This window comes from Mizuhopecten yessoensis, unplaced genomic scaffold (assembly GCF_002113885.1).
Source record: "Mizuhopecten yessoensis strain PY_sf001 unplaced genomic scaffold, ASM211388v2 scaffold3279, whole genome shotgun sequence".
Lineage (NCBI taxonomy): Eukaryota > Metazoa > Mollusca > Bivalvia > Pectinida > Pectinidae > Mizuhopecten > Mizuhopecten yessoensis.
This window is the reverse complement of record NW_018404965.1, coordinates 5,928-33,518: the sequence shown is the minus strand read 5'-3', so window position 1 is coordinate 33,518 and position 27,591 is coordinate 5,928. Positions and strand designations below refer to the sequence as shown.

Below are 27,591 nucleotides of genomic sequence, written 5' to 3'. Positions count from 1 at the left end.
TGGTAACGTTACTAGTGAGGAAAACCAAGAAAATAGTGATAACTTTCCTATTAAGGAAAACACAGAAATAGTGGAAACGTGACAATTGAGGAAAACACAGAAAATTGTGATAACCTTACTATTGAGGGTGACATGGAAATAGTGATAACGTTACCACTATTTCTAGGTCACCGTCAATAGAAACGTTATCACTATTTCTATGTCCCCCTCAATAGTAACGTTATCACGTTATCACTATTTCTGTGCTTTCCTTAATATCAACGTTATCACTATTTCTGTGCTTTCCTTAATATCAACGTTATCACTATTTCTGTGTGGTGGTCAATAGTAACGTTATCACTATATCTGTGTCTTACTCAATAGTAAGACACAGATATAGTGATAACGTTACTATCGAGGACGACGCAGAAATAGTGATAACGTTATTATTTAGGGTGAGAAAGAAATAGTGATAACGTTACCACTATTTCTATGTCTCCCTCAATAGTAACGTTATCACAAATTTCTGTGTTTTCCTCAAGAGTAACGTTATCACTATTTTATATGTTTTCCTCAATAGTAACTTTACCACTATTTCTATGTCTCCCTCAATAGTAACGTTATCATTATTTTCTGTCTCTTACTCAATAGTAACGTTATCATTATTTTCTGTGTCTTACTCAATAGTAACTTTATCACAATTTTCTGTGTTACCATTATTTCTGTGTTTTCCTCAGTAGTAACGTTATCACTATTGCTGTGTCACCCTCAATCGTAAGGTTATCACTATTTCTGCGTCGTCCTCAATAGTAACGTTATCACAAGTTTCTGTGTTTTCCTCAATAGGAAAGTTATCACTATTTTCTTGGTTTTCCTCAGTAGTAACGTTATCACTATTTTCTGTGTTTTCCTAAATTGTAACGTTACCACTATTTCTTTTTCACCCTCAATAATAGTAACGTTATCACTATTTTATGTGTTTTCCTCAATTGTAACGTTACCACTATTTCTGTGTTTTCCTCAGTAGTAACGTTATCACTATTTCTATGTTTTCCTCAATAGTAACGTTATCAGCAATCTGTGTCTTCCTCAATAGTAACGATATCATTGAAAATAGTGAATAATTTGTTCTCACAAAAATAAATACATGTACAAGCATTCCCCAGAAAAAGAGCCATGACTTTTATTCTTCAAAATGGCCTATAATAGCAAGTACATTATTCAACTGTTAAATTCTAGTTAAATACGAAAAAAGTCTTTTACATCTAATGTTCAAACAGTTGTTAATTACTGATTTTTCTGTACTTTATAAATTCGGTCTATGAAAGGAGCGCGTTCGAAATTGTTTCGTTGATTCCCCATCGGACCATCTGTCTCGTGTAAACCAATATCGCCTGATTTGTCCTCCGTACTCCAGTCCTTCTTCCTCCGGGCAAGAAAGAGTACCACACATTGTATACTAATCACCATGAGGTTACAGAGGATTTCAAATGATGACCGTTTAATCCGGAAGTCTTCTATGTCATATTTTGCGCATGCGCCTTGCTCTTGGCATCTTGAACTCCAAACTTTACAACAAGAGTCTACTATGCTACCAAATATCATCGGCGCCGGCAGCCACCCTGTACATAATAGGAAGAAAATAAAGTTTAAAACGCCTTTTAAAACAACCATAAATAAACAAAAGATGCAGCTTATCCTCGTTCACCTATGGAATATGTCAAGACAAAATGGAAAGCACGCAGTTAACTATATGAAGGATTTCAGATAAACATACGAAATATCCCTTCAATGATACCTGTCATTTGAAGAAGAATTGTGACACCCGACTACAAAGCTGGATAATTTTACCGATATGCTGCTGCACGATTATTTTAATGTACATCAAAGCATCTAACTGTTAAATAATGGTTAATTTGATTTTACATTGTTTAACGTCCTTTTAACAGCTAAGGTCATTTGAGGACGTGCCTCCATGTATGTCGTGTAAGCGTGCCGGAAACAGGGTATGTTAGTGTACTTGCCTCCTTGTGATAGCGCGGATCTGATGCCAACTTAATAGTGCTATCTCACTGAAAAACCATGCAAAAGGCACCCAGCATAGCATTCCGCCCGGTCACATTATACTGACAACGGGTGAACTAGTCGTTGCCATTACCCTAAATGCTGAACGTTAATAGGGAATAACAACTACCATTTTCAAGGACTTTGGTATTAGTCCCGGCCTGGGGACAGAACCCATTGCCTTCCTCACCTTGGCGAACGTTCAATTTTAAAGCCAAAAGTGGGGTGTTGCCAAGCAAGGCGCTAGGAAATAAAAGATGATATTAGAATTAGCAAGAAACATAAAGATCCCAGATATTGCAATGGGTTTAAGGATGGTATTTCGGTATACAACAAACTGCTTGTTCCACATTTCCCTTTACAATCCCATTATTGAAATGAATATTAACGTTAATTTGTATTTACATGGAATGGTGGACCTTTTGAAAAGTTCAGTGTTAATATCTGCGATTTTCAGAAAAAGTTGAATTCCTAAATGGAATCTGTAGTCAATGAGAGGAAGATGATATTTCATGGTGAATTTGAGACAAAAAAAAAGGATATCTGAGGACTTGGAACAAGGCGAAGATCTTTGGACTTTGAGAAACGAAATGGTAATATTTTGAGAACATTGGGACAAGGCTGTTCAATTTGAGACAATGTGGATATCTTTATAATTTGGAAACAGATGATATTTGTTGATTTTGAGACAAGATGGATATCTGTTGATTTTAAAACAAGGTGGATATCTGTTAACATGAAAACAAAATGGATATTTGTTGACTTGAAAACAAGATAGATATCTGTTTATTTGAAAACAAAGTAGATATTTGCTGACTTGAAAACAAAGCGGATTTCTCTTGACTTGAAAACAATGTGGATATCTGTTGAATTTGAACCAATGTGGATATCTTTAGGCTTGAAAACAAAGTGGATATCTGTTGACTTGAAAACTAAGCGGATATATGTTAACTTGAAAGCAAAGTAGATATTTGTTGACTTGAAAACAAAGCGGATTTCTGTTGACTTTCAAACAAAGCGAATATCTGTTGACTTGGAAACAAAATGGATATTTGTTGTCTGAAAACAAAGTGGATATGATTTAAAACTTGAGACAATGCTGATATCTCTTGACTTTGCAACTAGGTCGATATTGTTGTCTTTGAAACAAGGTTCATATCTGTTGGCTTTGAGACAAGGTAGATATATGTGGACTTTGAGACAATCTGGATATTTGTTGAATTTTAGACATTCGGATATCAATAAATTGATATTTACATTTAAATTTTGCTATCAACAACATATGCCATTTAAGCAAGGTATACATATCAGTAAGAACTTTTTGCGGGGAACACGATTATTTAAATAAGTATCCTTGAAAAATATCACACGCTGCCTTCGACTCAGTGAATAATAACCTTCGTGTAGATACAGTTAGGAAATATATTTACCTTATAAACGTAATTTATAGGTCACGTGTATTATTATCAGTTTTAATACAACAAATATGTAGTGTTAAAAAAGGCATTCTCACCGAGTATAGAATACAGGAATGAGCCCAGTCCGAGAGCCAGTGGTTTTTGTCTGTCATTTACACTTCTGAAACACAAACAATTAGGAAATATGAAATTTACATTTATTTTAGTTTTCATTTTATTTTTTACAATTTGATTGAAACATATAATAAGAAATACAGTAAGACCCATTTGGTAATCTTCTTCCTTGAGAACATACAGTATCTTCATCTAACCATCAAATTATAATTTTGGCAGTTAAACGTGGATGACAATACACTAACTACAAAAGGATAATCAATATAACATAAAACATACATGTATCACGCGACCTACAGCTTTGAGCTCACCTGGCAGAAATATGGTAAACAGGATATGTTTTAGGTCAGCTGTTGTACTGCAGAATGACACATACGTGTGTTTGCCATCTCTAGAAATCGTCATCACAATGAACGTTTTTTTTGTGTGTTTTTTTTACGTTCAAATTGTTTTATTCCCCCTGCACAGTGAACTTACCTTTGCGAATATTAAACCCTCTGAATAATTTCTTTGAATAAGACATGCATTTCATATTTACCACGGTAAATAAATAAAAGATCTGTGAAGATTTAATTCTGGTAAATAGAGGATATCTAAGAATGTCTTCAGTAATATCAAATGTATTTCAAGAGTGTTGCTAATATTTTGATATCTCTCACGAGTGTGCAGTGAAAGCTATATGTAACTGTGGAATCATACGTTGTATTTGGGCATCGATGCAGTTCAAACCTCGGCTATCACGTTGCATAATTATGAGGAATGGCAGACTCAGCCGACATTTTGTACTGAAGGTCCAAAAGGCCGCAATCATTGGCAGCCCCATAAAGTGCTTAGGGAAATTGTTTGATGACATACCTTCAATCATTGGCAGCCCCGTAAAGTGCCTAGGGAAATGGTTTGATGACACACGCAGTGACAGCCAGACCCACAAGAACACCCAAAGTCAAGTGCGCCAAGACTTACATGACTGCTGCTTCTGTATGAAATACCAACCTCAACAGTAGAAGGGTTAGAGAAGACGGTGAATGGGAACCTGCGGAGGTGGCTTTGGTTCCCACAAAGTTTCATATCAGTTGGGCTGTACAGTTGTTTGGCAGAACTACAACTACCAATCAAATCGGTCTTTGAAGAGTTCAAAGTAGCAAAATGCAGGCTGGTGATGACTCTGAGGGACTCCAAAGACGTGAAAATCAGCGAGGCATGAATACAGACAAGAACAGGGAGAAAGTGGTCAGCAAGCACTGCAGTTGGTGAAGTAGAGAGTATGCTCGAGTTGATATCATCGGGAATACCTACGTCGAAAGACAAGGAGTTGGCTTCTCTCATTTCCAGCAGTGGGAGAAAGCAAAACCCAAGAAAGACGGCAAATGGTGCAGAAAGAAATCAGAAGGATTGAGGGGGAAAGGAGAGAAGGGAAATCTGTGGAACTCAGCAAACAGGGAGCGTGGACCAGATGAAATATCCTAGAGAGGAAGATGACGTGGACTGAAATATGGAGGACGGAGCCCTCCCGGATATCATTTTTTGCTACAATCCGTATATGACACGCTACCATCTCCTGTTAACCTGCATCAGCGGGGATTTACGGAGGATCCTTGCTGCAAACTATGCGGAGGAAGAGGAACAATCTTGTCTGGTTGCAAAGAAGCACTAAGACGGGGTAAATACCGATAGAGGCACGACAACGTCTTGCGGGTCCTAGCAGATATCATTGAAGTGGAGAGAAGGAAGAAAAGAACTGGTGTAAAAACAAACCAGGCTGGTATCAAATTTGTAAAACCAGGGGGAAAAACCAGAGTAAAGCCTCGAAGCACGTCGTCCATCTTGGAATGGGCACCAACATGGGAGATGAAGGTTGACCTTGACAGAAAGTTTGTGTTTCCAGGAATAGTGGAAACAACACTGAGGCCTGACATGGTAATATACACAAAGCAATCCAGACACCTCATCGCCATAGAGCTCACCGTACCATGGGAGGAAGGCTGCGAGGAAGCTCACGAGAGGAAGAAAGTCAAGTATGATGAGCTAATGGAAAAGTGCATGAGCAGAGGATGGACAGTATGGCTCTTTCCAGTGGAGGTTGACTGTAGAGGTTTTCCCGCACAGTCAGTGTTGAGGACACAACAGTCGACATGACTTACTGGGAGGGCAAGAGCTACCGCCATCAAACGATTGGTCGAAGCTGCAGAGAGAGCATCGTGCTGGCTATGGCACAAACGCGAAGAGCCGATGTGGAAGCCGACATAGACGAGTAGTGGTTTGGCCACCACTACTGACCCACCATTCGGAGGATGTAGTGATTAAGGGTCGAAACATCTGAAGACGGCTGGCTTCGCGACAAGAATGACAGCAGTGACGGACTACAAGTCAAGGATGTTACAATATGGAGAATTACCATCACCTGTAAGCAATCATCCCCCAGAGAATAATTCCCTCATGATAGGTAACAGATGATTATTCCTGGCAGTAGAATGAGCTGATGTCTCAGACTGATTTTCCCCAAGACTTGCGTACCGTTAAGCTAACCGGGCTTTTACCAGATGGGTCACTTGTAATCTTCCCATTTTAAATGAATAGTTTCCAATATTTCACTGGTTAAAATGTAATAAAAACATTTATTTACCTTATCACAAAGATAAATCCAGGCATTATACCGATGCAGGCCACGAAGGAACCGATAAAAGACATCGCTAAAAAACCGTACAGGTTCCATGTGTTACAGTCAGAAGGGCACAGACCAGGTGTGGCTGTTGCGTTACCGCTGACACATGCGCAGTTCGTGTAAAGCTAAATAAGAAATTGAGGAAAAGAAAAAAATCTCAAGATTGTTATTTCTTTACAAGTTTTTCGTCTAGGGTCTTGTACAATGTATTTTAGATAAAACACGTCTCAGCTGAAGTGTACTACAGCGTCCAACACACAAGGACAAAATATACCACCGCGTCAATCAAAGGACGAAACAAACCTTAGCGTCAGCATACAAAATAAGATACTACACAGCGTCAACACACAAAACAAAATATACCACAGCGTCCTCATACAAAGACAAAACATACCACACTTTCAACATACTAAGACAAAACATGCCAAACTATCAACATACAAGGACAAAATATACCACAGCGTGAACATACAAGGACAACACATACCAGATTGTCAACATACAAGGACAAAATATACCACAGCGTCATCATACAAAGACAAAACATACCAAACTATCAACATACAAGGACAAAATATACCACAGCGTCAACACACAAGAACAAAATATACCCTACTGTCAACATACAAGGACAAAATGTACAACAGAGTCAACATACAAGGACAAAATATACCCCACTGTCAACATACAAGGACAAAACATACCACACTGTCAACATACAAGGACAACATATACTACACTGTCAACATACAAGGACAAAATATACCACAGCGTCAACATACAAGGACAACACATACCAGATTGTCAACATACAAGGACAAAATGCACAACAGCGTCAAGACACAATGGCAATATAGACCACATCATCTACACATAAAGACAAAATTTAACACAGCGTCAAAACACAAAAATATAATATAACTCAGCGTCAACATAGAAGAACAAAATTTACAGCGGCGTCATACAGAGACATATTATACCACAGCGTAGAACAGGATATGCTTACCCTACCGGGTTGTGATGAGGCCCTAAACGCTTTCTCTAGTATATTTATGTTTGTTCAATATCAATAAGGTTTTTTATTCCAAGATAAAATTCATTAATACTCACAAGCTGGTCTTTACCAGTACATCCGGCTTGGCACGGAGAAAAGTAGTTCTGTCCATCTGACCCACATAACGGAAAATAGTCCATGACGTCACAGTTACATTGCGCAGCACAACTACTGTTTGTATCCCTACAAAAAAAGTGAAGTTATATAGTTGGCTTACTGGGCGGCCTAGCTTCCTATTGGCAGTTAAGACAATTTAAAGGTTTGTCTCAATGTATGTGATGGCTATCCCGTTGTCAGTACCATGTGACAGGGTGTGCTTTTTGTCTTCGGCTATTTTATTTTATTGCAAAAACACTCGAAAGTCGACATCAGATATGGGCTATAGCATGGAGGTAAATACATCACGCCTCCGCCATTGTTCTTATTCTAAATGAACATCGTGAAGCCGGGGTTAACAACTACTATTTTAAGGACTGTGTTCCTCCAAAACTTATGACTTTAATACAATCTATTACCTCTAACTGACCGAGATAGGGTTATCTTAGAGAAGATCTAGAAAAAAACTACAGCTATTCGACAAAATTCACAATAATTTCACACTAACCTATCTTACTTCGCTACTGTCTCCTCTTGTCTCAGAAAATTCACAATACAACCTCCGTAATGCCGATAATTATTCTCTACCTAATTTCCGACTTCAACTTTCAAACTCATCTTTTGAAGAGTTATATTGAGTGTTACAATATCAGTCGAGGGCTAAGATTCTGTAACATATTCCCAACCGAGGCGTAAAGGCGAGGTTGGGATGCTACAGAATCTTAGCCCGTGACTGATATTGTAACAATCAGTATAACTCTTCAAGTTGTGATTTATTCAGGAGCACAGGAGTGTACAACATGATCAATACAAAATGGCAGCGTGCTTTTGCAGTTACTAACACTAGAACCAATAAGGAGGACTAGTAATTACGGAAATATGACGTACTAAATATCCGGAATTCATATATCATTACAGAGATAACCCGATCTCGCTCAGTTACAGGGAATAGGTGGGGTTTTTCTAACCTTTTAGTTCGATTTTGTTTTCCCATTTTGATAAGACTACTTAGTTAAAGCACCGTGCCATCGGAGGGATAACAACTAACCCGATCAGACATACATGTAACTCTCTTTTTCCGCCACCGCTGGAGATCGAGTCGAAATTCTTGGGAGAGCGAGTGGTCTGAAACTTAAGGGAAAAATACTTTTCTTAAGTTCATCCCTTCCCGTGCCACTGTTGCCTTCTCTTTGTACATTTCATTTCTTGTGATATTTCGCTTAACAGGTGCTGTTTGTATCGAGGAAGATCAGAAACACGACTCTTCAACATTTAAGATAAAAACAATTGTGCCTCGGTAGCCGTGATCGCTACACGCACAGTCAATGTACTACTGTGTGCAATCAGGCTTGAGCTTCAGACCACTCGCTCTCCCAAGAATTTCGATTCGATCCCCAAAGAAAAAAAGAGAGTGATCGCTGATAGGGTTAGTTGTTATCCTTCCGATGGCACGGTGGTTTTCCTCCGTGGGTTTTCCTCGACTAAGTATGGACTGTTAACTACTTAAGCTACATTTGAATGCTTCCGCGTAAACATGTAGTCCGTCTTTAAAAAGAAGAAAGAGTAATTTATAGTATAGACTATATTATATCGACAAAATCAGACATATAACAACATAATTTACATCAAAGCAATACATATAACTACAAAACAGAATATGTTTGATGCAGATTCCGAGTCGTATACGCGCGGATGAATACATCGCTGTGTACAAATTCCGCGATATGCCACGTAAAGATACCAGACAGATCGGATGAGATAGAAACATCTAGCACGGGATATGACCATTAAAACAGGCATGTAATGGTTCTGCCTAATCAATACTGTAATCTGTGTTAAAGTCAAACAGGAGTTTGCCGTTGGTAAAAAATAAACCTTTTCAACAAGAAAACAAGTGTAAACATATCTTCCACTGAAACGACATTCTCGAATTTGATTGTTTGTGTAAAAATAGTATCAATAGCGTGATTAATGTGATAAATAAGGAGGCAGAAGAACCTCTAAAGGGTTTGTAAAAATATATATCTAACGTTTGGGTAGGGTTGATATGAGTATTGATACATAGATGACGTCCTAGGCGTTTGACTTATATTTTGAGGTCAAAAACGTTTAACCTTTCAAAATTGCGGCACCCAATAATGAAGTAATGAGGTTACGCCTCCATCAAGACGACCGTAAAAATTCCGGTCGATATTGTTGTGGCGGTGACGTTCGCCAGCATGACAGTAAAAAATGGAGAAAGTATGACGTCATCCAAGACGACAGAGTTTAGATTTCTTCTCTATGATATCCAATAGGACGTTGCTGATTTTCGGACCAGAACCAACAGGACTGCGGTTTTCAAATCCATGTATGGCGTCATTAAAATGTCAATGCCAAAATTACATGTATGAGGTAATTATTATTGACTTCCGGGGTGGTTCCTTTCTCTGCTGATGATGTGACAAGAGTTGGGAAATCCCATTGTTTTCAAGATGCAGGTTTCCAGAACAAATAGCATATAATTGTGGTCACGTGGTAGGGACTGGATACTTCCGGTATGAAGGTAGATCCCTAACAAGCCAATTTAGTCGACATGTACGATTGTTTAATTTGGACGGAAATGGCTAAAGATTCACATTCTATAACCGTCATCAAAGAGATTTCTACTGAGTGGTGCCCGATTGTCATTCAAGCAGACAGGAACCGCACGCCAGTGATTGTGAATGTTGCTGTCAGATTATCGGTATTTACCGGAAGTACACGTCATGTGACATGAGTAACTAAAATCTGGTCGAATCCGGAGAGGAAATTATCTCGAAATCGCCGTATTGTATACGTCAAATTGTCAATATGCACAACTTGTTTCAATGTAGTTAGGGTTTTGCATAAATATGTTCAAAACAGTTTATCAAGCTGAATTTTCGCAAGGTACGTCCCTACTCATATCCATATAGATATCGGAAGTAAAGATGACCCCATAATGTCCGGTGTTTTCCGGTGTTAAACATGGTGGTGGATGTCTTTAAGTAACACTCAATATATGGAGTCATTGAGATCCTGAGGAACTCGCCAGGCAGTCAAATGCCAACCTCCGCATGGACCAAAACTATCTTTGTGAAAATTCGATCACACCGCCTTTTTTAGACGACAGCCCAACGAAAAGTCACCGGAGCTAACAAAAAAAGATAAACTTCCCATAATACCATTTAACTCCAAAAACGTTAATAACGCCATTGACTGTAGTAGAGTCTCAGTTATAGGCCCACAGGGGCATTGGTTATACTACCACGAAGTGCAAAAACTAGGCAACACCAAACGGAAATTGTATTGGTCGAGTAAAGATATGGACCAGAATAACCGTATCCCCTAGACTCAAAGACCAGGGGCTATGGTGGAGAAGGGATCCTGTGGAACAGTGACATCGATCACCTGGTCACCAATCATGACGAAGGGAACGAACGGATTTATTGTATTGAGATTAAAGGAAACGTTATACCACTATTGATTATCTGTGTGTACATGTACATACCTAGCAGGAACACGAAAAGCTCGGAGATGGGTTTGGTTTTGCCAACTGCCTACTCATACCACAGGAAGTATTACAAGGAAGTACTAGAAGGTAACACATGGTATAGTCACTGCTGGAGATATGAATGCCGATCTCACCATGGCTTCGTCTCGTCAAAAGAAGCTTGACCGATTTATGGACTCGTGTAGGTATCAAACAACTAGTACGTCGGAGACCTCCGAACATGCAAATAGCAGGGATACATCTACCATAGACTATATATTGTTTCACCTTACATATACCCAGGACAACGGTCTCCCACACAAATACCCAGGACAACGGTCTCCCACACATATACCCAGGACAACGGTCTCCCACACATCATGAGAATCGATGACCTACTGTTAATACATCCGATCATCATCCACTTAAGTTAGTACTCACAAAACCTTGAGAAAATTGACTTGGGAGTTTCATCTTCCGATCTGATCACACTACAGATTGTATTGTTGAGCTGTTCTGGAGTGCTGCTGCAATGGGTCTCTCCACATTCAAGCAAGATTTAAAGGAGAAAGAAACATGTATGAAGCCCAGCCTTCACCAAGGCCACAGTGTCTATCACAGAAGCCCTTTAACAATGGAAGGACAGGCCCAATTGCTGACATGCGAAGAGACACTAAGAAAGAGATCTGAAAACAAAGAAGGATGGAGATCATCAAAGGAGGGACGAGCTCCTGGAAGAAGTCATGCAGACACAGAGGGATAGCAAGAGGATATTCTGCAGTCTCATAGACAGAGTAAGGAAGTCTTCATGAGTAACTCTAACATAACTCGTTGTCGACGATACGGTATACACCAATCCTTCGGATATCCTCTTAGGGTGGCAGCATCACTTCAAAAGACTGGCAACCCCAGCTACACCAAAATTCCAGCAGGTGGTGGAGAGCATGGCAAACATCCAGTACGACGTCGATGTCATCAAATCAGTCTGCCAAGGTCAACAGGCAACATCTGATGAAATGATTACCCCAAAAGGAAGGTAGGAGAATCGATCTCAACCTTGAACAACAAAAAGGCTCCAGATGTTTTCGATCTGTCCACGGAGCACCTCAGGTACGACGATACCAAGGTTGTGGATGTCCTTACCATCCTTTTCAACCTGTACATCTACAACGGGAGTGTCCTAGTTTGAAATCTGGCCTATAAACCCCTATATACAAGAAGAAAGGGCTGAAAAAGGAGGCAAAGAACAACCGATGTATCACTGTTCTTCGAGTCATCCTGAAAACCCTGGAAGCAGTCCTTCGCATTAGGGACCAGATGGTGTTTGACACACAGCAGAATGCTCTCCAAAGAGGCTTCACTAAGGGTGTTGCGCCACTTTGAAGTGAATTGATTCTACGCGCAGTAATCAGCAACAGGTCTCATCGAACACCTTTATTGCATTTGTTGGATTCCAAAGCAGCATTCGACACCGTCAACCAATATTGCACCGGAAGCTCTTCATGACGGAGATCCAAAGAAGGACCTGGGAATTAATTCACGATATCAACATCAATATACAGGCCTCTATCAAAAGGGCAGGATGTTCATCCAATAATATACAAATCCAGTTCGTCAATGAGGAGTTCTGAGCACAGATCTTTACAAAATCTATATAAACAACGTGATAGACCGGATCGTCAAATCCAATATCGGAGCAATAAAAGGAACAATCAACTGTGCCGCTCAAACATGCGCCGACACACTAATAGATCATACCTGTGCTGGACTCCAAGCCTTACTCAATATTGTGAAGGATTATAGTGAGGAACATCTCTACACCCTGTAACTGTGGTGAACCACAGTTGTGTTACCTGTCGTTCCGGACTGTCCGTTTTCCACTTTGTTTATTATTTTCGCCGTCAAGCAGACGCTTGTAAATTGTATATATCTTGGAGTTTTATAAGCGTTCTAATGACACTGGTGTTATAATAGTGGGCGCTAGTTTCCACCAGTCTCGGGGTAGATAAGGNCACTTTCACACACATGTCGCACATGGATCGAAAGATCTATTCTTTATGCACAAGATGAACATATATAACATGCCTCAAACAACTAATACAATCACTAAAAACATATTTTTTCAAACTTACTCTGTTTCACTCTAGTTTTTTGATAGCCCCGCCTTCCAATGCCACGTGACTAAAATATCGCCGGCCTACGTCATAACGTTGGGAAATACCTTCGGTAACGCGAGATCTCGTCAAGTCATGTGACATTTCTCATGGCCTAATTTCCATAAAAAACATGGGTTGGTATAGAAAACGTTGGAAAATACTTTTCGTAATGATCTTTGAAACATGTTATTGATACCACCTAGTGAATAAAGAATAGATCTTTCGATCCATGTGCGATATGTGTATGAAAGTGACGAATTGTTTCTAAAATATCAGTTTGAAGTGCGCTCCGGGCGCGGGTCGCATATTTCCCGCATATTATAGAGGGCCAGAGTTCTGACGTTAATCGACGACAGACCGATATGAAAAAAGTCGATAAAACGTCAGAATAATTCGGACTAAGGCGGCAGCTGAAGCCAGTTAGGACTTTTTAAAAGACACAGACCAAGTTGGGTACCAGATAAGGTAAATAAAGAGATAAACACGTGCCTGAATAAGGCTTTCCTGTATCGTACTATTGTACTGTAAATAATCAGCCTACTACACCTGTTTAAAATACCTTAACTGCAGGAACTTTCGAGCAGGGAGGATGAACCGCGCCCTTGACACAGTGTTGTCTGATAAAGGAGATATTTGGTGTCTGCACACCAAACTCCGACTACTCACTGGAACGTATCCTCTCCAGAGCAGTGGGAGTGGATTCAATCAGAATGCGATTGACCGAACATATCTCCTCTGCAAACAGGCTGCAGAAACCAGGGAACACTTTATTCTGGAATGTTTGCAACTCTCTACGCTTCGACAGGTCACAGTAACATGAGTTGAATCATTGCCTATGCACCAACGTAGACATCAGCACCAGTATGATACTCGATGCATGAAACGCAACAGTTGTAGCAACAGAAACTATGAGAAACGTCTACTTTATTTCAAGAAGACTGTGCTCCTCTCTTCATCGCCGACGATAGAAACTATTACAAAACCTCCCCGCTAACAAGAAGAAAGGAATTTGAATTCTACTACTTCTAAGTATACGGTGATGTGACGCAGGGTTATGTGTGCGGCCAGTCTCTCCAACCTGCAGTCCAGAATTGTGTGGTGATTATATAGATAATATTTATTTTCTATATAAGTGCGCTTCTCCATATTCCGCAGTTTGTGATTAACCCCTGCCCGCTTGTATATATATAAATATGGGAACTGTGCATGCTGTATAAAGTATAGTCTGTGTGACTTTGTAGCGAACTCTACATAACCCGTAACCTTTCCCAGAGCTAAAATATACACCCAGACGACAGCTCGAAATTACTATTAATGACAACAAATAGAGGATCCTTTCACCTGCGCGATAAGCTCGGGTGCTCCTAGAAAGGAGGGCTTTTCCACATACAGATACAGAATGGGAACCGACATCTTGGATAAAGTAACGTGACCGGGAAAACATATTAATGACTGGGGGAAGGATCTGTCAGCCTCCGTTATGGTTTGGATCATACTACCACCGTGTTTACCGCCATTCTGTAGGCTAACACCGCCACAGTCATCCTGGCATCTATATATATATATATATATATATATATATTAGAGAGGATGTAACTTCATAATTGAATGCCTTTATCTTGAAATGTCAAAAGTCGAAAACGTCACATTGCGCTCTCATAGTATATCATATCATCAAATATTATTAATGAAATCACATGATGAGGATGATGAGGATGATAATAATAATTATAATAATAATAGTTGGAGGTTTTTTTTTTTTTTTTTTAATGAAATCACTAAGGACATGAACTTTTGAAATTGTAGAAATGTTTCATTCAACATCACAAACATAAAACTCACGTACATCTGGTTGTTGTAGTTGACGATCCGTGGATTGGAACAACCGAGAAAAAAGGTGGTAGAATTGGCGAGAGCAAAAATTGCGTTTGTTACCATAGTGCACTTGAGACAGGTCAAAGGTGAAAACTTGAACTTTGACACTATAACTCCACCAACCAGCGTACCAATTCCAGCAGACAAAATTCCAAGCATTCCTGAATGATACATATAACAATATCTGAAGAATTATCAAATATTAATCAGCAAATTAATACTTTATATGCGTTGATATTAGTAATAAAATACGTAGAAGACCTTCAGCGAGTAGTTTATATTTGAGGATCAGCTCATGGGAATAGAAATATTAAATCATAATCGACCTTACTGTACGAGTTCCATAGTATGTTTCCCTCATAATACGAACCGTAGTTACATAGGATGTGCTGGGGTGGTTTTCTTTGCGAATATTACAAAAACATAGGCAAGGGTTGGTTGTGGTGACACCTGTAGTATTTATGAGGAAATAGTGGATCTGTTTTATAAACTTGGTTTTCAACAAACGGTTAATTCAATGATCGACTTATTTAAAAAGCCAGTTAAGAACGAATGTATTGAAAGTACTCAAGAATGATACAAGCTGAACATATTAAGTCTAATTACTATATTGAAATAACGTCTACAATTTGAGATAAAATATGGACCTATCCTGTTACATGCTCATACATATAATTTCTACAGGAAGAGAGACAATACGGACATTTCCATTGTTTTGCTCACTTAGTCGATGACTACACGAAGGAAGACAATATTTTGACTTCTGGTAATATAGTATTATATTGATCATTTCTACCCGAAGAGGGATAATTAGGACTTTCTAGTTTTTGATCATATATATTATGTCTACAAGAAGAGAGACACATCGGACACTTCCGGTTATCTCATCATATAGATAATTTATATAAGAAGAGAGACAATTTGGATACTTCCGGTAATATCATCGTATAGACAAGAGGAGAGAATATCTGTGCACTTCCGGTTATATGATAATATAGAAAATGTCTACAGGCAATATGGAAACTTCCGGTTTCATGATCATACATATAATGTTTTCACGAAGAGAGATAATCCATGCACTTCCTTTGTTCATACTTTATCAATCGTTTGCAAAAAGAGAAAAGATTATAGAGGATATACGTATGCCCTTTATCAGTGCCGACGACGAACAAAAGACGGACGTTGCAAACCCGAAATAGTGAGGGCTTTCACCCATTATTACATACCCATTAATATATTTGCAAGCCAAACCGGAAGTGCAAACTGAGTCTCCAGATATTTCGGCGTAAATGAGATGAAGGCCGACACCGCAAAAATATCGAAGCAGCCACAGAGAATCATCAGCATATACACCGGGTTCCGAATTAGCTCATAGAGGTCTTTCATGAAGTCTGAAGCAGAAAATGTGATAATAGCAAATAATGGGGGAAAATGAAACAAGAAACCGCTCGATTTTGATTTTTTGTAAAAAAAAAAAAAAAAGTATAAATGTAACATTAAAAAAAGAGAATTAGCCTCATGTGTTTGCTATTAAATCGCATTCTTGATATGCATTTGATGATGAACATATTAGGGGGACAACACTCTTAATTTCGACGACGACGATGACGACGACGACGATGACGATCAATGATGATGATGATGATGATGATGATGATGATGATGATGATGATGATGATGATGATGATGATGATGAAAAGGGTCGGAAAGGGCCGTTTAAACTACCTTTGAAGTTAAACGTCGTATTCTTGTGTTTCAAAACAACTGGTGGTCTGAGTCTGCGCGGAAAACATAGCAGCGGAAGACTAGCAAGAATAGACAGACAGCCGAAAAGGAGGAATCCAATCCACCAAGCTCCTATCCATCGGGGATGATACGGCGAGATCGGCACGTCTACAAAATACAATAGACGGAATAAGTTTCATAAGTTCGGTACGAATAATAAAGCGAAGTTTGTTTTGAACACAAACAGGAATTGAAAACTTATTTTGGGAGCTTTAGAAAACAAGGGGCGGAATGGTTAAACATGTCCCCCTGACTGCCTGCAGTATTAAAGTGCAATTGGGCGAAATGTCTCTCTGATTTTTGACAGCTGAATTAACTGATGATTTCAGCGGTTAAGAGTCGAGACACCCGTCATTTGCACTCTTTGCTTGACAAAGGAAACAGACGTTTTCGAAAGCTCGCAAAAGGTTTTTTCATTTCGTGTTTGTGTTCAAAACAAGCTAAGACTTTGAAGAACAATATGATATGTTATGCTATATAAATAATATACCGCAGTTAAAATTACATTTAAAACATTATACTGAATTTGATTTATGCGTAGTTATGTTTGAAAAACAGAAACCATTCATTAAAAGATACAACGGAAACAGTTATTTTATGTGCATTGAACATGGTTTTGATTTAAACATATTTTATTGTAATTTATATACAATGGGAGTTTGGCACAAGTTTAACAACTTATATTAAGCCCTTTCCCTACACTATATTAATATATAATTTTCACGATATATATTTACATTGGCTTTGATTGAAAAAGGGAGAGACAGAGAGCTAGACGGAGACAGACAAAGACAGACATACAATCAAACAGACGAACGGCCGGACGGACGGACAGACAGACAGAGTTATCCTTAGTATAACAATCTAGTCCGAAGTATGATTATATAAGAAACCTGACCTTCGTATTGAACTATGTAATAAAATTTCAGTGTATCTCGGGCCATGTCATTTTCCCCTCTCCATACAAACAGAACTAGTGATAGTCTATTCACTATTCTCAACTTTCTTAATACTGTAACTGCTGTCGAATATGACGTAAGTATACTACGTCACATCATACCTCGGATACGTAAGCTAGAATAACTGACAAAGATATAACACGTGACACCATACCCCACGTGCGTCACCTACCTTCAAGCGTGACGTAGATCCTGGTGAAGAGACCGCCGAGACCAAAAGCGATTGCGGGGCCGAAAATGCCCATGCTGGAAATTATTCCTAAATGAAAGTCAACAGTTTAGAATTAGACATAATTGCATCTCAAAAAATAATAACTTTTCTTTTTGTGCGCAGACTGAAAAACTACAACACAAAATGAAAAAATAATAAATACAAAAGCAAACAAACAAAAATTGACATTCATTTTCGGTAGCTGACCCAGGTACCATACAATGGTGTCATGTTTGATCCTTGTTTTAGTAATTGTGAACCAAATGAAAGCATAAAGGACGATAAAATGAATTTTTTTTGTTGTTTTTAAATCAAATATACGAATAAAAATGCATTACTTTATAATCACGATGGTACCATCGCATCATTGAACATACAAATGTATATATTGACGGAACATGATAAACAGGATAGGGGACACAACTCTTCATAACTAAAAGTGCCATCGTAAATATTTTAAAGATGAATTTCAATCCTTAACAAGTGCAATGGGGTGGGGGCATTGCAAAGGTCCCCAAAACTATCCCTGCTGTAACAAATGATGCCTATATAAGTTGTAGTAGTGTTCAGAATACCATAATGCATTTATCTACCAAATGTGAGCAAAATCGGTCATTATCTAAATTTCGGCCAATCAGAGGCCATGGCAGCCGTATTTGATGACTAATCAAAAAATGGAAAGTCACCTGCACACCACTGTCTATTCACCAACACTCATGTAAAGTTTCGTAATATTCTACCTAATAGTTTTGCGAGAAAACTGCCGTAAACGTAATACAAATTTGAGCTAAAAATGTAAAACCCTAAAATTTCGTTTTGGGAGAATAATTAACGGTTAATTGAATGCATAAAGGAGTTAAAATAATTCTGACACAACTGATTGCAACACTACTTACCTACGTAGAGAGCTGTTTTAGTTTTGGTGCCGTTATCATCAATATAGGTGGACATCAGAGGCGATCTGGGTGATTTACTTATACCCTGAAGGATCAACCCAACAGCTATGATTGCAAATGCCGTCTTCGTAAACCTGTTAGGTGCGCCGATTTTGCCAGACTCTGTGGAAATTTCGTCCGCGCATGCGTTAGTTAAATTTCCTGTTCCGGTTCTATTTCCATCGCATATTTGTTGTGATTGCCCATAGAACATCGACATATTTGACAACGATGTGTTTAAGCCAAGTATATCAGCATTGGATGATTTTATCAAAAAGCTTGGACGATTCTTTTCAGAAATTGATCCAAAATAAGCTATCGAACAAACGATTGCAGCCACTCCGAAAAACATTGTCGACACACTTAGTACTCTAGGGATATGGATTTTTCTTGCAAAATGGCTTACAATCAACGTGGTAGTGAGAAATCCAATATCATTACAACTCAGAAGGAATCCGCTCTGAGAGCTAGAAAATCCGAAATATTTCTCTAGCGTTGTCAACTGTGACGACATATACGTACTACATGTCGACGTCATCAGTGCTGTCATCCCGAAAAGGAACGTGAATCCCGCGAGATTTGAACAACAGTTCAGTCTTTTGGGTCGACATGACGCCATCCCGCACAACTTTTCCTTCTCGGTGTCCTTAACTTTGAGAGCTTTTCCTTATATGTGTGGTCGATCCAAAAACGAGTCTTGTTATGTCATTTTTTCACAAAATTTACATGACAACCCTGAAAAGTGAATAAGTTAAACGGTTAAAAGTTCGAACACGTCATGAAATATGTTTGAAACGAAATTCCAATATGTTACGTGTACACTGAAAACAACGTGTCAAAACTAATGAGGTTCCCATGTACACTGACAACAAAGTGTCCAAACTAATTAGGTTCCCATGTACACATAAACCAAAGTGTCAAAACTAATGAGGTTCCCATGTTCACTGACAACAAAATATCCAAACTAATTAGGTTCCCATGTACACTGAACACAAAATGTTCAAACTAATGAGGTTATCGTGTACATTGAAAAGAAAGTGTCAAAACTAATGAGGTTCCCATGTACACTGACAACAAAGCGTCCAGACTAATTAGGTTCCCATGTACACTGAACACAAAATGTTCAAACTAATGAGGTTCCCATGTACACTGACAACAAAGTGTCCAAACTAATGAGGTCCCCATGTACACTGACAACAAAATGTTCGAACTAATAAGGTTCCCATGTACACTGACAACAAAGTGTCCAAACTAATCAGGTCCCCGTGAACACTGAACACAAAATGTTCAAACTAATGAGGTTCCCATGTACACTGACAACAAAGTGTCCAAACTAATTAGGTTCCCATGTACACTGCCAACAAAATGTTCAAACTAAAGAGGTACCCATGTACACTGACAACAAAATGTTCTAACTAATGAGGTTCCCATGTACACTGACAACAAAGTGTCCAAACTAATGAGGTTCCCATGTACACTGACAACAAAATGTTCAAACTACACTGAACACAAAATGTTCAAACTGATGAGGTTCCCATGTACACTGAAAACGAAATGTCCAAACTAATGAGGTTCCCATGTACACTGAAACTAATAAAATGTCCAAACTAATGAGGTTCCCATGTACACTGAAACTTAAAAGTGTCCAGACTAATGAGGTTAACACAGCAAAAAAATACCCTGATTGCTGAGGTTTCGCTGTATACAGAAACAAAAATTGTTTGGAGAACGAAGGTATTCAGACTAACAAGTTCCACTGTATTCAGTAAACATATTGTATCTGCTTGGCTTAGCTCCATATAGGTAAGGCATTAGGAATGTGTTACAATAAAAACTCCTACTTATGATACACAATTTTATTTTAAATGGATTTACTTATATACTTTTTTATACATGTTTATACAAATTTCATATCCTGATATTAAAAAAATAGCTGACTTATATACAATAAATATCTATGCAATTTTTATACTTGGTTCAATTGAAGTTCACTTAAATAGCAATGTAGATAGAAATTATTATAAAATTAGAATATATATATGGATATATATATTGCCTTGTAATAGTTTATGTCGTTGTGGTGTGATGAAAATGTATACAGTATGTGACGTTTAGTTATAAGTATAATGTTTGGTTAAAAAAATATATTCTCAAATACTGAACTCCAGAACTCATCCCAATCAAGGGAAAAAAATCAAAGATGTGACTCCTGTGAGAGGATATGTTTACATGATATATGTATACTCATATGATATTTTACATGATGTATCTGTGAAGACAAATACAAAAAAAAAAAAAAAAAAAAAAAAAAAAATGTGTGTACCTAAGTGACACTACCATGGTGACAGAAGTGCTAGGGAGTGGATGACTGTAGATTCAGAACTGACATCTGTCCTCTAGGATGTAAGGTAGGGTATTGTCATAAAATCACAGAGTTTGCATTGTTTGTAAAAAAAATGGTTGTGTTAATATCTGTGTTAGGGAATAAAAGGCACTTCCTAATGAATATTACATCATATTTGCGCTCCAGTTTTATGCAAAGTAAACCACCCGAGACAATAAAGCTTGCCGTGGAGTCACATATATAATTAATATATCGCTTTATTGCAGCAAATTCTTTGAGATTTGTAGCAAATCCGAATTATTTGTATGAAAAAAATAGATGCTATTTAATGAGCTGCTGTTACGGCACGATTTCTTACCCCGACACGATTTCTCACCCGGGGGAGAAATCGTGCGAAATCGTGTTGCGAGCGTAGCAATTTTAGCACGTTTTCTCACCCGGGTGAGAAATCGTGTCGGGGGGAGAAATCGTGCCGTAACAGCTGCTTAATATAAGAATATTAATCATATTGCCATCTGGAAAGAAATGGTTGTTATGCATATCAAATATTCATTGAAAATTGCCTTTTATGACGGATATGATGTGGAAGAGGCGCTCGCTCCTATTTGGACTTTTACTTGCTACATTTAAAAGTCGGCCTTGTTGCATTCTAGCACAACATATTGCTCCCGGGGGTCTGTAAAGCACAAAATCCATGGTGGTTTCGGAGAGGCATTTAAAAAAAATCTCAAGTTTCTGCAAGATAGAAATCCTAGTTTATAGTCTTGTATCAGGAAAACCATAATAAACCATGGAAGGAAAGGCAAATAAAGATTACTGGGAGTTATCTAATTTCAGTGTTAAATTCGGATCCACTCGATTTAGTCAACAGCTTTGTAAGTTATAAATGTTATATTAAAATCTGGATCAATATTAGTATGGTAACTATAAGACATAAAACAATACACGTGCACGAATATAGAAACGTCCTGTTACATGTTTGGGTTAGCCTGTAGCTGAACACTTCTTGTTCATCACGACTTAGAAACCATGTTTATCACTGCAGACAACACATAATTTACGCTCGATTTCTTACATTAAAAGTGCTCAAGTTTAGAAGATTTTTCTGACAAGAACCTTACCGGTAACCATAAGGTTTTTACATAATATCATGGAATTCGGAAGTAGGCCTTTTTAATGTTCCTGATAACGGAGGATTGTTTCCTTAACAGAAAAAGGCGTGTTTATATAAGTCAATTTTTGTTTATGTTTTTGAATTTCATCTTGGGATGAGTAGGGAAAACTTTATATGTCTTCTATTCGGATGAGAATTAATTTAGCGGTCAAGCATTAAATGCGACATAAAAGTACACGCCATTCAATTGATGTTGGTTGTTGTGTAAAGTTTGACCTCTGAACTATCAGGCCGAACCGTATGTAGTTTCATGTTCAACTATGACAAATAATTATGCTTCCGTGTACAAAGTTAATTTTAATTAAATGTGTTCATCCTTACAAATGAATAATTAGGAAATGATACGGTTCATGAATGTAGGACGCGTGTATTTAATTGCACAATGTTTCATATTCAAACCTGATTTTGCAACAGAATGGTTTTAACTTTGATAAGAATACATTTCATGTCTGTTTTTGTATTTACATGTATGTAACCGGGTTAATCGTTTTATATGTACACACTACATACGTGCGCAATTTACGTTAGGAATACCAACCTCACTGCCATGCTTGTGATCAGTCATTTACAGTCATACACTTTATGATTGAATGCGCTGACTATAATATACCGTCTATGAATAGTTAATGTTTAACTGATAAGTGACGATTCACACTCAAACGATCGTTACAGAAAGATATGATATATGCTATTGCCGTAGTGTAACATCCTTTAAACTTTAAACCAATCTATTTTTAGACGTACATGTATTTCTTTTTTTTGTGAACGTCTTATTTTACAGTGTTATTTGGCTTGAAATGAATAACAATGTCGATAGACCGTAAAACAATACGAAGACAAAAAACGAGTTAATAATTATATATACACATATGTGTGAATATAAACATGTATTTGTCATTGTGTACAGGTCTGCGTTATAAGTACAATAAATAACGTGACTTTTGTTTTTTTGTCGCGACATGATGAGGCTACGCGCATGCGTTGGAATTTGGTGCTTTAACGATGGAAGAGCCCTGATAATCTGTGATATACATAGTAATTATTTAGATCTAGAAATGCATAAAAGATACATGGATAACTTTGCATCCAGATAATAAAAAAATGACAATCGTGAAACAAACGAACGTTATAAATGTTTGAAGTTGAAATTGAAATATTGATAAGTATCATAGATGTTCACTCACCTTCTATAGAAACCTGTTGTATGTTTTCAACGTCCAATGTCTAGCAGATCAACGCCATGCTCCTATCTAATCACTCGCGTCTTGATTAAAGCGTCTGTCCGACCTTACAAATTGTATTAGTTATTATCGCCGAATGTTACACAAGCGTACATTATATTTTGACCTGCAGCATGTTGGAAATCATACTTCAAATCAAATAATTTTCGCGAATATTTATTTTTCGACTTTTTTCTCTTGGCGTTGACTTTATAATGTGGGTTATATTTGCGAAGATAGTAAAAACATATATTCAATGTGTATTGTTTCGTCAAATATGTCTTAACACAATTATCAGCGTGCCATGTGAATTTGAGGTTGTCTCTTGGTAAGTTGACGCGAGAATTAATGCCTCGTGATATGTTTTGTGTAAATCATCTTTAAAATGAAGGTTATGACACATTTAACATTTGAAGTGTGTAGCACGTGCCTTTACGATACGATGATCTCGACTTTGTCACCTATATGTAAATAAACACAAAGATACCGGGACGGGGAGACAAGTGACCTCTACTGCTTTGATAACATATAATATGAAGGACCGACGGGGACAGGGACGTAATAGGAAGTTCTAAATGAAGGCCCGGCGGGGAACAGGGACGTAATAGGAAGTTCTAAATGAAGGCCCGGCGGGGAACAGGGACGTAATAGGAAGTTCTGAATAAAGGCCCGGCGAGGAACAGTGACGTAATAGGCAGTTTTGTATGAAGGCCCAGCGGGGACACAAGGACGTTATGCGGAGTTCGGAATGAAGAACCGGCGGGGACACACGGTCATAATGGAAAGTTTTGTATGAAGGCGCGGCGGGGAACAGGGACGTAATAGGAAGTTCTAAATGAAGGCCCGGCGGGGAACAGGGACGTAATAGGAAGTTCTGAATGAAGGCCCGGCGAGGAACAGGGACGTGATAGGAGATTTGTATGAAGGCCCGGCGGGGACACAAGGACGTAATGAGAAGTTCTGAATGAAGGCAGGGCTGGAACACGGGATGGTGGTGGGGAGTTCTGTATGAAGGACAGGCGGGGACACGAGAGCGTAGTGAGGAGTTCTGTGTGAAGGACCGGCGGGGACACATGGACGTAATGGGGAGTTCTGAATGAAGAAGGACCAGCGGGAATGCAAAGACACAGAGGAGAAAACTTCTAAATATTTTCTTCCGGTTTGCATGTATGGAGTGTTCGCAACCAATGAATGTATATGTGTGACGTTTCGATGACTAGTACAATATGTAATCAAATCGGTAAATCGATTCCACTACGCTGTGTCAATACCTGGTCATAGATGTACGGGCAGTCTATGGGAGCATAAAGGCATGTCTAAGGAGGCGATTAATGGTGGCCCTTTAGAATTGATGAGGTTCCTTCGGCGTCCTCTACTTGGGGTACATCGCAGAAACCAATTTAGAACTGCTGTCCCTATTGCAATAATTGGGATCTTTATTTTTTGTTTTCTCACTTGGTAGAAGATATCAAAGAAAATTCCAAATTATTCCCGGGCCCCACATTAGTCGCCTCTCATGAAAGCGTGCAGTGGGATACAGTAAGCCCATTCTTTTCCCAAACCTACAGGAGTTGTGACGTATGAATACTTTTAATTTGGTTTTGTTTGGTTTTGTTTTACGTCCTATTAACATCTATGGTCATTTAAGGGCGTGCCGGGTTTTGGTGGTGGAGGAAAGCCGGAGTTCCCGGAGAAAGACCACCGACCAACGGCCATTACCTGGCGACTGCCCCACGTAGGTCTCGAACCCGCGACCCAGTGGTGGATGGCTAGTGGTAGCAGAATATCAGACGCCTTAACCACTTGGCCACCGCGACCCGCCGTACCACACTTGCATTATGGGATAGTGTCTTAAATCGAATTCGCTCCCCGTCTGAAAAGATGGAGCAAGAGCTAGTATGGTCATAAACTCATAAAAATTAAATATGACTTACACTTATGTATATTATATCGAATTCAGGAGCCTATTCTTATACGTAGTCCCCTCGCTAATAAAACTCGTACATTATGCTCCAAGCTGATATCTCCTTGCTAAAGCTTATAGATGGTGATCAAGAATGTACAGGTACATTGTATATAACATGGTTAGCGTGCGGGAGAAATTTGAGATAACAGCTACTGTATCTCAGCGATACCGTCAGGATCTGTCTGTGGTGGACTAAACCGCTTGGAAAATGCCACTATGGTCAAATAAACACTCGATACCTATACAACTGTACTGTTGGCACTGAAGTCAAATAAACACTGGATACCTGTACAACTGTACTGTTGTCTCTATGGTCAAATAAACACACCATACCTATAAAACTGTACTGTTGTCCCTATGGTCAAATAAACACTGGATACCTGTATAACTGTACTGTTGTCGCTATGGTCAAATAAATACACGATACCTATATAACTGTACTGTTGTCACTGAGGTCAAAAAGACACTGGATACCTATATAACTGTACTGTTGTCACTGAGGTCAAAAAGACACTGGATACCTATATAACTGTACTGTTGTCACTATGGTCAAATAAACCCAGGATACCTATATAAATGTACTGTTATCTCTATGGTCAAATAAACCCAGGATACCTATATAAATGTACTGTTATCTCTATGGTCAAATAAACACTTGATACCTATATAACTGTACTGTTGTCTCTATGGTCAATAAACACTTGGTACCTATATAACTGTACTGCTGTCTCTATGGTCAATAAACACTTGATACCTAAATAACTGTACTGTTATCTCTATGGTCAAATAAACACTTGATACCTATATAACTGTACTGTTATCTCTATGGTCAAATACACACTTGGTACCTATATAACTGTAGTGCTGTCTCTATGGTCAATAAACCCTTGATACCTAAATAACTGTACTGTCATCTCTATGGTCAAATAAACAATTGATCCCTATATAACTGTACTATTGTCTCTATGGTCAAATAAACACACGATACCTGTATAACTGTACTGTTGTCACTATGGTCAAATAAACCCAGGATACCTATATAAATGTACTGTTATCTCTATGGTCAAATAAACCCAGGATACCTATATAACGGTACTGTTATCTCTATGGTCAAATAAACACTTGATACCTATATAACTGTACTGTTATCACCATGGTCAAATAAACACACGATACCTATATAACTGTACTGTTGTAACCATGGTCAAATAAACACTGGATACCTGTACAACTGTACTGTTGTCTCTATGGTCTAATAAACACACGATACCTATATAACTGTACTGTTGTCACTATGTTCAAATAAACCCAGGATACCTATATAACTGTACTGTTATCTCTATGGTCAAATAAACACTTGATATCTATATAACTGTACTGTTGTCACTGAGGTCAAATAAACACTGGATACCTATACAACTGTACTGTTGTCACCATGTTCAAATAAGCACACGATACCTATATAACTGTACTGTTGTCACTATGGTCAAATAAACCCAGGATACCTATACAACCGTACTGTTGTCTCTATGGTCTAATAAACACATGATACCTATATAACTGTACTGTTATCTCTATGGTCCTATACAACTGTACTGTTGTCACTATGGTCAAATAAACCCAGGATACCTATACAACTGTACTGTTGTCACTGAGGTCAAATAAATACCGGATACCTATATAACTGTACTGTTGTCACTGAGGTCAAATACACACTGGATACCTATATAACTGCACTGTTGTCACTATGGTCAAATAAACCCAGGATGCCTATACAACTGTACTGTTGTCACTGAGGTCAAATAAACACTGGATACCTATACGACTGTACTGTTGTCACTGAGGTCAAATAAACACTGGATACCTATATAACCGTACTGTTGTCTCTATGGTCTAATAAACACATGATACCTATATAACTGTACTGTTGTCACCATGGTCAAATAAACACTGGATACCTATACAACCGTACTGTTGTCTCTATGGTCTAATAAACACATGATACCTATATAACTGTACTGTTGTCACTATGGTCAAATAAACCCAGGTTACCTATATAACTGTACTGTTATCTCTATGGTCAAAC

The 27,591-nt window shown here is 38.4% G+C and overlaps 1 protein-coding gene across 1 annotated transcript; it reads right to left on the bottom strand.

The window, feature by feature from the left end:
* Positions 1–1,143: 1,143 nt before the first annotated feature.
* On the bottom strand, positions 1,144–23,862 carry LOC110447281 (solute carrier organic anion transporter family member 2A1-like). Its single transcript, XM_021492858.1, has 10 exons — positions 23,504–23,862; positions 18,763–19,536; positions 17,828–17,914; positions 16,637–16,804; positions 16,138–16,302; positions 14,883–15,072; positions 7,348–7,474; positions 6,199–6,362; positions 3,557–3,621; positions 1,144–1,601 (listed from the first exon to the last, which is right to left on the bottom strand). Exons 2-10 carry the CDS (start codon positions 19,418–19,420, stop codon positions 1,267–1,269), a joined length of 1,959 nt encoding a protein of 652 aa, XP_021348533.1. The 5' UTR covers positions 19,421–19,536; positions 23,504–23,862; the 3' UTR covers positions 1,144–1,266.
* Between the last annotated feature and the right edge of the window lie 3,729 nt (positions 23,863–27,591).

What these genes read in the sequence shown, in the direction of transcription:
- LOC110447281 (XM_021492858.1), bottom strand. Translation starts at nt 19,420, where the DNA reads ATGGCGTCATGTCGACCCAAAAGACTGAACTGTTGTTCAAATCTCGCG. An exon ending in TAAAACAGCTCTCTACGTAG is followed by an intron (nt 17,915 to 18,762) that starts GTAAGTAGTGTT and finishes ACTTTCATTTAG; the next exon opens with GAATAATTTCCAGCATGGGC. An exon ending in ATTCCTGTATTCTATACTCG is followed by an intron (nt 1,602 to 3,556) that starts GTGAGAATGCCT and finishes TATTATGTACAG; the next exon opens with GGTGGCTGCCGGCGCCGATG.